Source organism: Pogoniulus pusillus, chromosome W (genome assembly GCF_015220805.1).
Source record: "Pogoniulus pusillus isolate bPogPus1 chromosome W, bPogPus1.pri, whole genome shotgun sequence".
NCBI classification, from domain to species: domain Eukaryota; kingdom Metazoa; phylum Chordata; class Aves; order Piciformes; family Lybiidae; genus Pogoniulus; species Pogoniulus pusillus.
The window spans coordinates 5,721,145-5,735,472 of NC_087308.1; the positions used below are offsets into that span (position 1 = coordinate 5,721,145).

At 45.8% G+C, this 14,328-nt stretch overlaps 1 protein-coding gene across 1 annotated transcript; it reads left to right on the forward strand.

Annotated features, from left to right (window-relative positions):
* The first annotated feature begins 12,229 nt into the window (after window positions 1-12,229).
* On the forward strand, window positions 12,230-13,608 carry LOC135192872 (uncharacterized). The gene has a single exon (XM_064176248.1). It carries the CDS (start codon window positions 12,230-12,232, stop codon window positions 13,385-13,387), a length of 1,158 nt encoding a protein of 385 aa, XP_064032318.1. The 3' UTR covers window positions 13,388-13,608.
* Window positions 13,609-14,328: the final 720 nt, after the last annotated feature.

Sequence of the window (14,328 nt, forward strand, 5' to 3'; positions counted from 1 at the left end):
GAGGGTTGGACAGTACAAACTACAACTAAAGAATTAAAAAGGATGGGGCCCAAGGGGCCTCTGGAAAATCAGAATTCAAGAGAAAGAACCTCCTGTGTGTCATTGTTGCAATAAGAAGGGACATATCCAGCAATATCGCTGCAAAAGGACACAGGATGAGAAATTATTCAAGGAAGACTAGGGGAGTCAGGGGCTGTATCTTTTGGAGACCTCACCATCTACTGAGCCCTTGATAAAATTATTAATAGGTTCCATAAGGAGGAAGAGGAGTTCTTTTGTGGACACAGGAGCTAAAGGAGAACCATTTAAAGTACCTGTTTTAAAGGAAGTAGAAATGGAAGCAGAAGATAAAATTTGTCTAAATGATTTGTTATTATTACTGGAGGCAGAGCATAACCTACAAAGGAACTATCTCCCTCCAGAATTTCAGTGGGACAGGGATTAACCTTCTGGGTTTGTTCACTAAAGAAGGGATCAAAGGATCCCTTTACATGTGAATGAGAAGATCCATAGATAGGGAGAAGAAAACAGTTAAGGTGGACGGCATTACCCCAGGGATTTACAGAATTCCCCAACTTATTTGGTCAAACATTGGAGAAGGTATTAGAACAGCTGGTGTTTCCAGAAGAGATAAAATTGTTACAGTATAGCAGGAAAAACTGAAGAAGCAGTCCGGGAAGCCACCGTACAGACTCTATTTTTTTTATTTTTATTTTTTTGAGCAAAAGGACATAAGGTGTCCAAAACAGAAGTTACAATTCGTGGAATAAGAAGTAAAGTATTTAGTGCATTGGTTGAGCAAAGGGGAAAGAAACAAGACCCTGAAAGAACATCTGGGATCTTGGGGTTTAAGACTCCAGAAAATAAGAAGGAGTCAGGCAGTTATTGGGACTCCTTGGATATTGTAGACAATGGGTAGAAGGATATTGCAAAAGGGTAAAATACTTATTAGTTATAGTAGGTCACCTAACCTAATGGGTGGAAGCTTACCCAGTGAGCAGAGCAACTGCACATATGGTGGTAAAGGTATTATTGGAAAATACAATACCAAGATATGGGGAAGTGGAACATATTGATTCAGATCAAGGGACACATTTTACCTCAAAATTAATTAGAAAAAACAAAACTGAGAAATTTCTTTGTTGTAAAATGTGTCCTCATGGGGAAAAGTATTACTGTCCTCTTCAAGAAGCTAGATCTTGGTGGGATCTCCCTGGAGGAATTTATTGTGTGTTTCCTAGAGAACAGTGTTTGTGGGGGAGCTTTCCTTGAGCGGTTTTTGTAGGGAAGATTTTGAGGTATAAGGTCTTTTGTGTTGTTGTGACCTCCCCGTGAAGCTTTTACGTTAAAGGCAATGGCCACGGTGGAGAGGTTTTTGTGTCTGTTGGAGGCTCATGGAGCTCGCCCGTCTGTGGAAGGGCTGGGCTGGGCCCATGAGAACTGAGTAACTGTCAGAGTGTGACGGAGCGGATTGTGGCCCTGCAGAAGGAGGCACGGCCAAGTCGGAAAGGGCAAAGCTTTCATCTGTGCAGTTTTGGGTGCGTTTTTCGCCGCTTCGAGAGATGAAAAGCAAAGCCAAAACGAACGAGAGAATAAAATCATTTCCTCCTTGCAGGAGCTGGTAGATTCCCTGCAAGGGCATATTGTAACTTTAAAGGACGAAGTGGCAGATCTTAAGGACAGATTAAAAACAGAGCAGAAGTGGCAAAATTGTTTTTTTTGAAGAAGGAAGAACGGCAGGCAGAGCCTGCCTCCACATACCCTCAGGCAGAGCTGGCAGCAGCAGAGGAAGCTGTGGCTCACATGCGTCCTCTCATTAAAACCGAGATGCTGTATGAGGATGAGGATGGCACCCCTGCCATCACAACGAGAGAGATACCCTTTTCTTCCACTGAGCTGGCCAAACAGCGTAAAGAGTTTACACGTTCTGCTGGGGAGTCTGAGGTGGAATATGTATGGCGTGTTTCTAAAACTGGAGGTGATCAAATTAGGTTGACAGAGGCTGAAGCTACAGGCTATTGGGGTGCTAATGTGTTCCTAACTACGGGAAATAGGAGTGGTCCCTGGAGCCTTACTCAGCGAGCAACTTTCTGGGCTGGGGGGCTTTGATTCAAAAGAGAGAGGAGAGCCTCTAGTTCTGAGGGGAGGCATGCATCAGATAATGGAAAATGTGCAGAAGCAGCTTGTTTGCAAATGGTCTATGATCGAGAACTGAAACATTATTTTGAATCACCCCTTTCTCCCGTGGTGGACCCAAAGCGAGTGACTCCTTTGGTCGGGGGCTTCCTGACTCCCTTAAGATGAAAGGCATTCAGCTCCAAAAGGAGATAGATGACACCCCACTTACCTCCCGAATACAAGCTGCTCTGAGGGAGAACTTAACACCCGGGAGGAGGCAGCCTGATTGCAGACAAGGGACGTGGGAGGAGGTGGCCAGAGAGCTATTAGGTTATGCCAGGCAGTATGGGGTGCCTGAGGAAGTTCATAAGCCTGAGCCTAGAGGCTTGAGGCAGGTGAAAATTAATCGCCGACCTCCGAGTCCAGACCCCCGGAGCCAGATGCTTCGAATCCCCAGGCGACACTGGGGGAAGGGAGCATCTGAATACTAGACAGTATTGATGGTGGGTAGGCCGAAAGAAAGGGATCCCAAAAGAAGTGATTGACGGGTTGTTCACAAGGCAGTTAGAAATGGTTGTGAAGCACTGGCCTGAGCCCACCCTCGATAAGAGGACAGGTGTGCCTCATAGGAACTGAGGCTTCACCCCTCTGTGGTGAGTGGGGGGGGTGAAGCATAGAGATCTGTGAGCTCACCAGTCAATTGTGAAATTGTACCGGGTTTGGGAGGTGGATTCGGGTTTGTGCTTAGCTGGGCTTAAGCTGAAACGATCAAAAGAACTTACAGGCCCATTCGAAGTAATTAAGTCAACTCTATTAAGAGCTTCACCTAGGGAAACTCAGGGAGTCTCTCGTTGGATGGGGGGTGTCCTGCACGGATACTTTACTGATAAAGACTTGGAAAGAACAAACTTGGTTAACTCTGTGGGAAGGCTCTTTTCTTGTGCTGCTCACCACAGGAACGGCGCTCAGAACAGCAGAGAAAAGACGGACACAGCCTCACGAGTAAAAGCACCTGTGCAGGAGGGACAAGTGACTTCGGACCCTGGAGAAACAAAGTGACACTAAGGCTAAGCACTGCTGGAATTTCTAAATACTTATCACTCCTGGGGGGGGCACTAATTGAGACTTCATAAGCAATACTCAAACTGACGGAAGGTGTTGAAATTGTTACAAACAGGAGGGATTGTGTAGTGGGGAAGAGGTTTTTTGTTGTTGTTGTTGTTGTTTTGCCTGTTAGTTAGTTTGTTTTGTTTGTGTGTTTTAATTTAACTTGTGACACATATTTCAAGGAAAGCAAAAAAAGGCAGTGAGAGGCACCCAAGGAAACAAAAAGAGGGCAAGACCGGAGTGGGAACCAGTGCTGCGGCTGAAGAAGGTCTGCCGAGGGCTGCAACCCCTCTGGGCTGTGACCGCCGAGTGACATGGCCCTGACCGGACCTCTGCTGTGCATATTTGGGTTAAGCCTCCTGTCCTGGAACAAGCCCAGAATTGCAGTGACTGCATTGCTGCGACTCGGAGGGGCAAAACTGTGTCTCAAACACTGGTGTACCATACAATTTATGAGTACGAAGGATGAAAGTTAGATCCCTGTTATAAAAACGAGGGGTAATGAGACATTAAAAATCACTTGTTATGATCCAAAGGAAGGAGCTCCTATCCTTGGTGGGTAGAAGTAAGTGCAAATGATGAGAAAGGAAAGTTGTTAGGAAGAAGCCAAATGGCTACTGACCGCAGCCAACCCCTTTGGGTCACTTTTGCTGCTTGCCAGGCTATTGACAACAACGGTGCTTCAAATTATGGGAATATGGGGTGGAGATGTTATTATAGTGTGCAAGAAAAATACATTTGCCCAGAGGATCCTGGCCAGTGCTGCCAGTATCGTAGAGAAAATCACAACATTTGGTATTTCATTCATTTTATCATGAAATAGAATCAGGAGTTAAGTATGAAATTCCAACAGTTGCTAAAAATATTGTTTGTAAATTTATCTGAGAATATTGCAAAATCCTTGAATGTAACCAATTGTTATGTCTGTGGAGGTACCAATCAAGGAGATCGATGGCCCTGGAAATCAATGGAAGCAAACATCCTGGAAAGTGGAGAGAGGTAACAGAAAGCACCAGTGGGTCCTACAAACCAATATAATTGGAAGAAGTTGCTGGCAGAGACTGGGTAATGGTCATTTTATAGGGAATTTGGAATGTGAAGGGGGTTACATGGTAAAATGGTAGCAAAATCATAAATGGGTGGCCAGCCCTGGTTGGATATTATCGGATTGGGAATAATGAGACCCAGCTTCTTCCTGTTGCCTGTCTCCAAGGGAGTAAGATTAGGCAAACAGCTGTACATTGAGACTGACGAGCCAAGAAGGGCCAGGAGGGATCTCCAAATAGGAAATTGGAAAGACAACGAGTGGCCTCCTGAAAGGATCATTGCCTATTATGACCCTGCAACGTGGGCAGAAGATGGATCTTGGGGATATGGAACCCCAATGTATATGCTTAATAGAATAATTAGACTAAATTGGCTTTAGCGGGAGGGGGAGTGCTGATTGTGATATTAATTGTACCTTGTCTCATTCCATGGTTTGTAAGACTGATCACGATGGTTGTGCAAGGAATGCAAGTGACTCTTGTACCCCATAACCCAGAAGAGAGAACCAAACCCCAACCTATAATGATTGTTCAGGCGATAAAAGAAAGGAGGAAAGATGGAGAGTTAAACTCTCTAGAGCAAGTAATTGCCCGATTTGAAGCTAAAACACGAATCAATCTGATCAAAAAGCAAATGGGGGATTGTGATAAATATATAGAATCATATGTTTGATCCGATCAATTCGTGGCAAGAGGTCACAGACAAGGAGGAAGGGGGGGGGGGGGGTTTGAATGTAACTGCATTCCTGCTTGCACCACCATCTCAATAAGCTTAAAGATAAGAGTAATTAGATTGACAAAGGAGGGAGGCATGTGGAAGAGATAGTCTTTTGCATATTGAAATGGAAATGCATTCCTCCTGGTGCCACCTTTCCTGTATGAGCAAATAGAAGAACCAGGACTTTGAAGTTCATGAGGAAGACACTTAAGCAAGACCCCTTACTTCATCAAACATTACCAGAGGGACCACCGGATAAAAGGAGGCCTGTGTGGAAGAGACATCTCACATTCCTAAGAACCGATAAAGAAAACCCAACCTTTTCTTAGAACTTAGTAAATATGTAATAGAATAGGGTATAAAAAGAGAAAGCTGAAGGCAAAGGGTGTGCGTTGGGGTAGATCAGAGTCTCTCCTCGCACCCAGGCCTGTACATTGCTTGATTCCTGCAACTTTATATTAAAGCCTTAACTTGCATGAACACCAGTTTGTGCCTGTTAATTATGACAGTAGGAGAGTGCTTGTACCCCTGGGGTAAACGGTTAAAGGTGTACTGAATCCCCTGCCAGGTAAAAGCAAACTGAGGCTTATCCTCCTCTCTCAGGGGAATCATGAAAAACATATCCCGGATGTCCAGGGCAGCCATCCACGAGTGGGATGCAGCCTGAATGGCTGTGACCACTGAAGTTAGGCTAGGCACTGCTGCTGCGAGGGGAGGAGTATTAGCATTCAGCTTCCTATAATCTATTGTTAGTCTCCAGCGCCCATCCGGTTTTTTAACGGGCCAGACCGGGGAATTATATGGAGAGTGAGTCCTACAGATTATCTGTCTCCTCTCCAAGTCGGCAATCACCTCAGAGATGCCTTGCCTGGCTGTTGCAGGTAAGGGATATTGAGATGCATAGGTGATGCCAGCTTGAGGTAACGCTGGAGCCAACTGCAAGGTGTTTACATGGGCTGTTCTCACCTTCCTTGACTCCACCCCGTAGGCACCGAAGCTCCAAAGAGAGCCGTTTGGAAGATGCCACCTCTTGCCAGCCAGCACATCAAAACCCAATATATTCCCTGGGTAGGGGCTTAAGGCAACTTCCACCAAGGTGCTGCGTTTGTCCCCTGGGAGCCACACCCTTGTTTTAGCTAGGTAGCAGCTATCAGGTGCCCCTGTAACACCTTGTATTCTTATCCTTTTACGGGATGGATATATCCCCAGGCTCTTTGCCAATTCTAAGTTTAAAACACTAATTTGAGCACCTGTGTCAATTAGGAATTTTACGGCCGTTCTACCGGGTCCAGTCGGGATTAGGATAAAGGGCTCATCGTTGTCAGACCATTGACAGATGTTTACAAAGCGGTGACAGAGGCCTGACGCAGTCACCGCCTCATTTAGTTTTTTGACTCCTGCCGGGAAGGCAAGGAAGAGTTAACCTTCCTGCCCGGAGAAGCAGCTGAAACAGTCGCGGGGGGGCTGCCGCGTCTGGGCGTGCCGCTCCCGGAGCCACCGCTGGGCGTGCTGCTGCTGCTGGCCCTAGGCTTCTGGCGGCTGCCTCTGGATTTTGCAGCCGATTGCTGAAGGCACCGCACTAGATCCTTCAGCTGCCAGTCTGCCAGCTGCCTTAAAACAGTCTTTGGTACCCCTAAAGTCAGGGCTTGTCTATACCAGCTGTTCTTTTCTCTGGGTCTCCAGTCACTCTGTTGGTTTCTGCCCCTTTCCCTCGGGGAGAAGCCTGAAGGACCGGTCCCCCTGGGGGGGCAGTCCTGCACTGGCCGGACCTGCCTGCGCAGAGTCCTGGGATTTTCTGGGGGAGAAGCACGAGACTGTCTCTCCCCAGTCCCTTTTCCTTCAGGAGACCCAAACCCAAACTGCAGCCCGTGGGCATTCAAGTCAGTTAACAGTTCAGCCCAAGTCATTACGTGCTCTTTAGCACCATCGTTCTCTGCATTTTCTCCAAGCACACGTTCAATTTTCTCAACATTCTTCATTAGTTGGATTTGCAGAGTTGCTGGCAAACCCTTCATAATAGGGTGCAGTCTCTCCGGGTCCACAGGGGCATAAAACGGGCAATCGTAATGTCCCTTATCATAGATAGCCTGGACACAGGCAAGTCTGCGGAGAGCAGTGATGAGCTCAGAGGAGCTGGTGACCTTTAGTTCCGTCGGCTCCCCCCGGTAGGCTGGACGGACACTGCTTGCCCAGTAGGCTATCCGAGCGGTGAGGCTGTGTGTCCCCTCGGGTTCACGTGTCAGGAACACATCGTTCCCCCAGTCTCCAGCCGCTTCCTGCGAGTCTAGAAGGACCCGGTCCCCACCGGCTCGGGACACTCGATACACATAGTCAGCGATTGAGTCCCCAGGATCTCTCGCATATTTGACTTGTAAGTCACTGAGCTGTGCGTCTGTGAACTGCTTTTTGATCACGGAGGTCCCTGCAGCTCCTTTCCTGCCCTTCACGGACTCAATCCTAATCACAGGCAACACGTGCCTCTGCACCGCGGCGCCCTCCTCACCGGAGCTCTCTTCTCCGCTAGCTACGGGAGAGTCCGGTCGGGACCTGCGCTTTCTGCGTGGCTTTGAGGCTTTCTGCCGCGCAGAGGCATGTGCAGAGGAATTCTCTGAGTCTCTGGCAAAGTCTTTTGTGCCTGGTTTCGAGGAACTCCTCTCCCCCGAAGAGCCCCTCGGGGCATTCTCTGCCTTTCTCCCCGATTCCCGCGAATCACTCCATTCAAATTCAGACACGGAGACCGAAGAGGTGGTGTCTGCAGGCGTTACAAGCCTTTCTTTCATCTGGGCAGTCAGTGCCGCGGTCAGGCTCTTTGTCTGCGCCAGCATGCTTTCCCAGATACTTTGGCTTTTAGCTTTTTCTGCTAATAAGTCCTTTTCCAAGGCCTGAATTCTTTTTTCATAATTTTCAAATTCGGCCAGAGTCTGGGTCACGACTGACCCCAGAACAACAGAGAAATGCTCCATTGGAGACTCTGTAATCACAGGGTCTGAGCGCTCAGCTAATTTCTCCAGGATTTTCTCCGGATTTTTACAATTTTTCTGAGCCCAAATTAAATCAAGACCTGTGATTAGGCATCCCTTTTCTTGTAGAAATTCTATGATTGAACTACCCTGCATACACTGCGCCATAATGTTGCGGAGGGCAGTAATAATTCGTGGCCGAGTCGAAATTTATCAAAAATAGATATTTTTTATTTTTACAAAACCCGCCCCCACAACTATATATACAAAGATTAATTTCGTTTGATAAACAGGTTCAGTTGCATGAGAATTCTACGAGGATACCATTAATAATCTGACTATATATATTTGGAAGTCAGTTTTTGGAAAAGGACTCTGCTATTAATTAATAGCGGTTTCTTACTAAATTAAGCTAAGCCAAATAACTCACTCAGGCTGGCTCGTGCGGTCTGTCTTCCTCCTCCAGCGGCTGCAGGAGTCGTTAAGGGTCGTTAAGGGTCGTTAGGCAGACAAAGGTGTGTGCCTAACAGCAAAGCAAGTCCTTTGGTCTCTCTGCAGTCCAGGCACAGGAGAGTGAGCGAACTCGTCCAGGCACAGGCAAAATCCAAAAGCGGGAACCCCCAAAGGCGGGAAGACCCCCAATATTTATAACCTTGGCTAGACAAAGGGCAGAGTTACCACACTTTAGGCGCGAAAGCGCACGGCCAATGCCAGCCTGGCTCCAGCGCGGGAACTCACGGGGCAGTCCCCGCCCCCTTCTCGGCTGCAGGGCAGGCGAGGGGGGGGGAAACCAGGCGGCTTTTCCCCTTTCCCCCCGAAGTCCGGGCAGGAGAGGAATTTAGGAGTACAGGACTCCAGGACACATATTCCACAAGGATCAGTAATTGCTCAAGTTGTACCGCTGCCTCAAATGACTGAGGGACTACAGAATTCCTTAATAGAAAGAGGAAAAGGTGGTTTCGGGTCTACAGGCAATCAAGCCATATTAACCATGAACATGGTCTCCCAACCAGAATTAAAAGTGACTGTTGTATGTCAGGGGGAACGAAAGGAATGGAAAGCGCTCTTGGACAGAGGGGATGATATAACTATTTGCAACCTTTCTAATTGGCCTAGTAATTGGCCATTGCTGAAAAAACAACATCAAGTCGAGGGAGTTGGAGGCTCAGTTCAAACCAGCCACAGTGCCCATCCGGTACAAATTTTAATTGACAACCACCAACTTACACAGGTGGTAACAGTGATGCCTCTACCATCAAATGTATCCATGCTTATTGGAAGGGATGTGCTAAGCCAAATAGGTGCCACCATCACTACGAACCAAGAGGGTTTCTAGTGGCGGTCACTGGCTCTTGGACTTTCCCGATCCAGTTAACGTGGTTATCAAATGAACCAGTCTGGATCGACCAGTGGCCGCTGAAAAAGGAAAGTCTGCAAGCAGCCCAGGATCTGGTAAAAGAACAATTAGAGCTTGGACATTTAAAACCTTCTCTTAGCCCCTGGAACACTCCAATTTTTGTTGTAAAAAAGTCATCAGGGAAATATCGTCTATTACACGATCTACGAGCAATTAATGATCAAATGCAAGCGATGGGAGCGACCCAGCCCGGCCTGCCGAACCCTGCTATGTTGCCTGAACATTGGAATTTATTAGTTATAGATCTAAAGGACTGTTTTTTCACTATAGAATTACATCCGCAGGACACCATTCGTTTTGCTTTCACACTGCCCTCCCTTAACAGACAGGCGCCGGACCAGAGATATGAATGGACGGTGCTCCCACAAGGCATGAAGAATAGTCCTACTCTTTGTCAAATTTTTGTGGACCAAGCCCTAGAACCTCTTAGAGAAAAATGGACTAACGTGATCATTTATCATTACATGGACGATATTCTTTTTTGTCAACAATCACCTTTCCAAGAAGAACAGCTCAAAGAGATTGCTGATTCTTTAAAGACCAAAGGCCTCCAAATTTCAGAAGAAAAAATTCAGAAACATGCTCCATGGAAGTACCTGGGATGGAACATAACAGACTTTCAAATTACTGCTCAAAAAATGCTTGCTATCCCAGATATTAAAAATGTCAACGATGCCCAAAAACTCCTAGGAAACATACAATGGCTATGGCCCATTGCAGGGATAACGAATGCGGACATAGAGCCATTAAGACCCCTGCTCAAAGGAACTAATCCAGCTGCACCTGTTGAAGTGCAACCAGCATTAAGAAAGCATTTAGAGGAAATCCTAGAAAAGACTGCTACAGCCGCAGTGCATCGGTACAATCCTGAAAAGGCCATTGACATCACCATCCTAAAAGAACGACAGCACCTGATGGGAGCCCTAACCCAAGACAGAGAAAAAAGGGGGAGTCAACAGACGGTTGTCCTGGAGTGGTTATTTCCCCATATACAACCAAAAACGACGGTCCAAACTCAAGAAAAAACATTGGCACTGTTGATTAGAAAAGGCCGTCAAAGAATCTTACAAATAGCAGGAGAAAAACCAGGTTGCATTTACCTGCCAATAAGGAAAGAGGATTTGGAGTGGTGGATAACAAAATCGGAAGATTTACAACTTAGTTTATTAGAAGAATCAGCCACCCTAAAAACTGACTCTGTAAAAAATAATGTACTGAAATGGCTGTCTCAGATAGAGTGGATGGAAAAACCAAAGTTATCTGAGAAACCACTGCATGATGCCATAACTGATTTTACAGATGCAGGAGGAAGGTCACGAACAGCTGCGGCCACTTGGCAGGAAAAGGGACAATGGCGACATCATGTTTTACCGTCACTCCCAACAGATTCCCTACAAACTTTAGAACTATCAGCCGTGGTGTGGGCCATGAGTAAATGGCTAATAGAACCTATTAATATAGTTACTGACTCTATGTATGTAGCAGGGATCCTCAGTAGAATAGAAGAAGCTGGCTTGCGAGTTCTGAAGAAGGCACGATTAAATGAACTTATAAGACAATTGTACAGTGCGGTGAAACAAAGAACTCAACCATATTGTGTTATTCACATAAGAAGCCACAAATGGGACATTGGGCTCGGAGAGGGGAATAAAAGGGCTGATGACCTGGTAACCACAGTGGTCGAGGCCCCCCTAAGTGAATTTGTAAAAGCCAGAGAATCACATTCATAGTTTCATCAAAATGCTAAGGGGCTCAGAAGCCAATTTAACATTACTGTAGAAGAAGCTAAAGGGATTGTCCGCTCATGCCCTACTTGTAGTCACCATGGGTCCTCGCTAGGAATCGGCGTAAATCCCAGGGGGGAACACCCTAGAGATCTGTGGCAAATGGATGTAACCCATGTATCAGCCTTTGGCAGATTGAAATATGTACATGTTACAATTGACACTAGTAGCATGATGATCTGGGCCACTGCCCAGGCAGGAGAAAAGGCTCTCCATGTGATCAGACATTTGACAGTCTGTTTTGCAGTAATGGGGGTCCCTAAAACCATTAAAACAGACAATGGCCCTAGTTACACCAGCGAGAAACTAAGATGCTTTCTTCAATCTTGGAGCATTGAGCATAGAACTGGGATTCCCCATAACCCAACAGGGCAGGCAATTGTAGAAAGAGCCAATTACACTCTTAAGATGTATCTTGAAAAATACCGGGAAATTCAGGATATACAAGAAAGATTAGCTAAGGCTTTGTTTGTTTTGAACTACCTTTGTATTTTTGGATCTGCAGAAGAGCCTGCAGCGATCAGACATAGAGAAGGGAAGAAACAATTAGAGAAAACAGAAATGTGGGTGAAATATCGAGACCTAAAAACAGGTGAATGGATGGGACCTGCGAAGGTACAATATATGGGAAGGGGATATATGTCTGTGATTACCCCTACAGGGCCACAGTGGATCCCGAGCCGATGGACCAAACCTGCTAATACTCCTGAGCCTGTTGAATCTCCTGCAGCTGACAAGCCCGATCCTTCAGAAAATTGATGAGCGTACTAATCTATGGGTAACATGGGCAAATGAGACAGGAAATATGGATTTTTGTCTAAGTCTACAATCGGCGACAGATCCCTTTAAAACCTGTTTAATTGGAATACCTGATTTACAGATAGACGATTTTAAAAGTAACTCCCATGGAAAATGTGAGCAAGCTGACACTATATCCCAATGTACAGCAAAATTAATAGGGGGTTTGCATGTTACCTTACCCTGGGATCCACAGGAATTAGAACTGTTGGGTTCCAAAGCAATCAATCCTAACAAGACACAGACATGTGTGTACTTTGGATCCGATAAAGCGGGGGTGGATGTATATCTTAAGTCCTACTTCGGACTATGAGTGGCAAGACAGGCATCCACGTTATGGGGCGGAGGTATTCAACAAGACATGGACTAGATTAGACCCAGTAAATTTAATGTACCATGATTTCAATAACACAGGTTTCTGTGGAAAACATGGAATGCTTGGATATGAACCGCCAAAAATAAAGGTTAAAGGAGTAAATGGTGGACAATACAAAATCAGCCCTGGGCGAGATGAGACATGGGGAGTTAACAAGCAATTTGGGCCCTTTTTATGGAATAATGGAACTCCCAAGGCCTTGCCCCACAACATCTTTTTGATATGCAGCGACAGGGCATGGCAGGGAATACCCGCTAACGTAATAGGAGGTCCATGTTATATTGGAAAACTAACATTATTTGCGCCTAAAATGGCAGATGTCATAAAAATTGCGAAACAAGAAATCAAAAAACGTCGCAAGAGAGCAGTCTCGCAATTAGACCCAGACTGCAATGATGAGGTGGACTTATGGTCCTCCACAGCTAATATTTTTTCTACCTTACTAACACCATGGATTACTATAGGCCACAATTCGAGGTTAATAGCGAGATTGGCATGCTGGTCGGTAAAGCAAGCCAATGTTACTACTAATGTTTTAGAGCAATTACTAATGGATCAAAATAGCCTTAGGCATGCGCTGTTACAGAATAGAGCTGCTATTGATTTTCTTTTACTAGCTCAAGGTCATGGATGTGAACAGTCTGAAGGCATGTGTTGTTTTAACCTTTCGGATCATAGCCAATCTATACATGGGGAACTAAAATGGTTGAGGGAACATACTCAAAAGATTAAGCAGAATGATGACCCACTAGGGGACTGGTTAAGAGGATTAGGAATAACAGGGTGGATGAAGCAGTTATTAATGGAAGGCTGTCGATTGCTAGTTATTTTGATTATAATAATAATTGCTGTAAGATTAATAATCGCATGTGTTATGAAAGCAACTACGCGGTCTCAAGCACTTCCTGTACAAGAGAAAAAAGGGGGAATTGTGGAAGGATGGCTGCATGAAGCAGGCCATGGAAATTTACTGGACTTGTTTGAAATATCTGAAGAAAGTTGCAAGATCACCCTCACCGCTGAAGCACCAATCAAGGACAAGGACACAGCGACCTTCATCTAAAGTTAACTTAGAAAAGCAGAACAAAGCACACAAGAATAAGGAACTACTAACCAAAAACAGGATATAGGGGCGTACTAGGGGCGGACTAAAAAATGCGCTAAGCGGCCAATTAGCATATCCATAGCTTGATAATTAGCATAGAATACGCCTGCTTGCTCTCTGCTTGCTCTATATAAACCGTGCTGTAACTCAATAAAGTTGAACTTGCTTTATCAATCATATTGATTGGACCCTGGCTTGTTCCACTTCAGTTACTGAATTCAAAACCCTCCCTGGTTGAGATGATGGAAGCTTGCAATCGCTTCGGGACGTCCAATTTTAAATGCGAGACTATGGCGGCTGCTTTTGCCGCTGTGAACACAGGGGGGAGGGCGACTGTTTGTTTTGGCTGCGGGAAGCCAGGTCACATTAGGAAGAACTGTTATGCTCAAAAGGGGCAAGTGAATAAGCCTATATCAATATGCCCCTGGTGCCAGAAAGGTCGCCATTATGCAACTCAGTGCCACTCTAAATACGATAAACAAGGGAAGCCGCTTCAGGGAAACTGGCGGAAGAGCGCGGACCAGCGCCGCGCTCCGACACAAATGATACAGCCAGCATACCAACTCTCCGAACGCCAATCCGCGGCTTGCAACAAGCCACAACAGGCAGTGCAGGACTGGACTTGGAAACCAAACACGCAGTGACCTTACTCGATTCTTCAGTTCATTTATTAGGCACGAACTTTCAGGGACCTTTGCCAGAAAATACAACAGCTTTGATTTTGGGAAGATCGTCAACTACCCTGACTGGTCTTTTTGTATTACCAGGAGTTATTGATAGTGATGCAAAGGAAGTGAAAATTATGGTTTGGACACCACTCCCTCCCTGTATGATTGCAAAAAATAGCCATATAGCTCAGTTGCTTTTACTTCCTAGGGATCCATTTAATCCTCAAACAG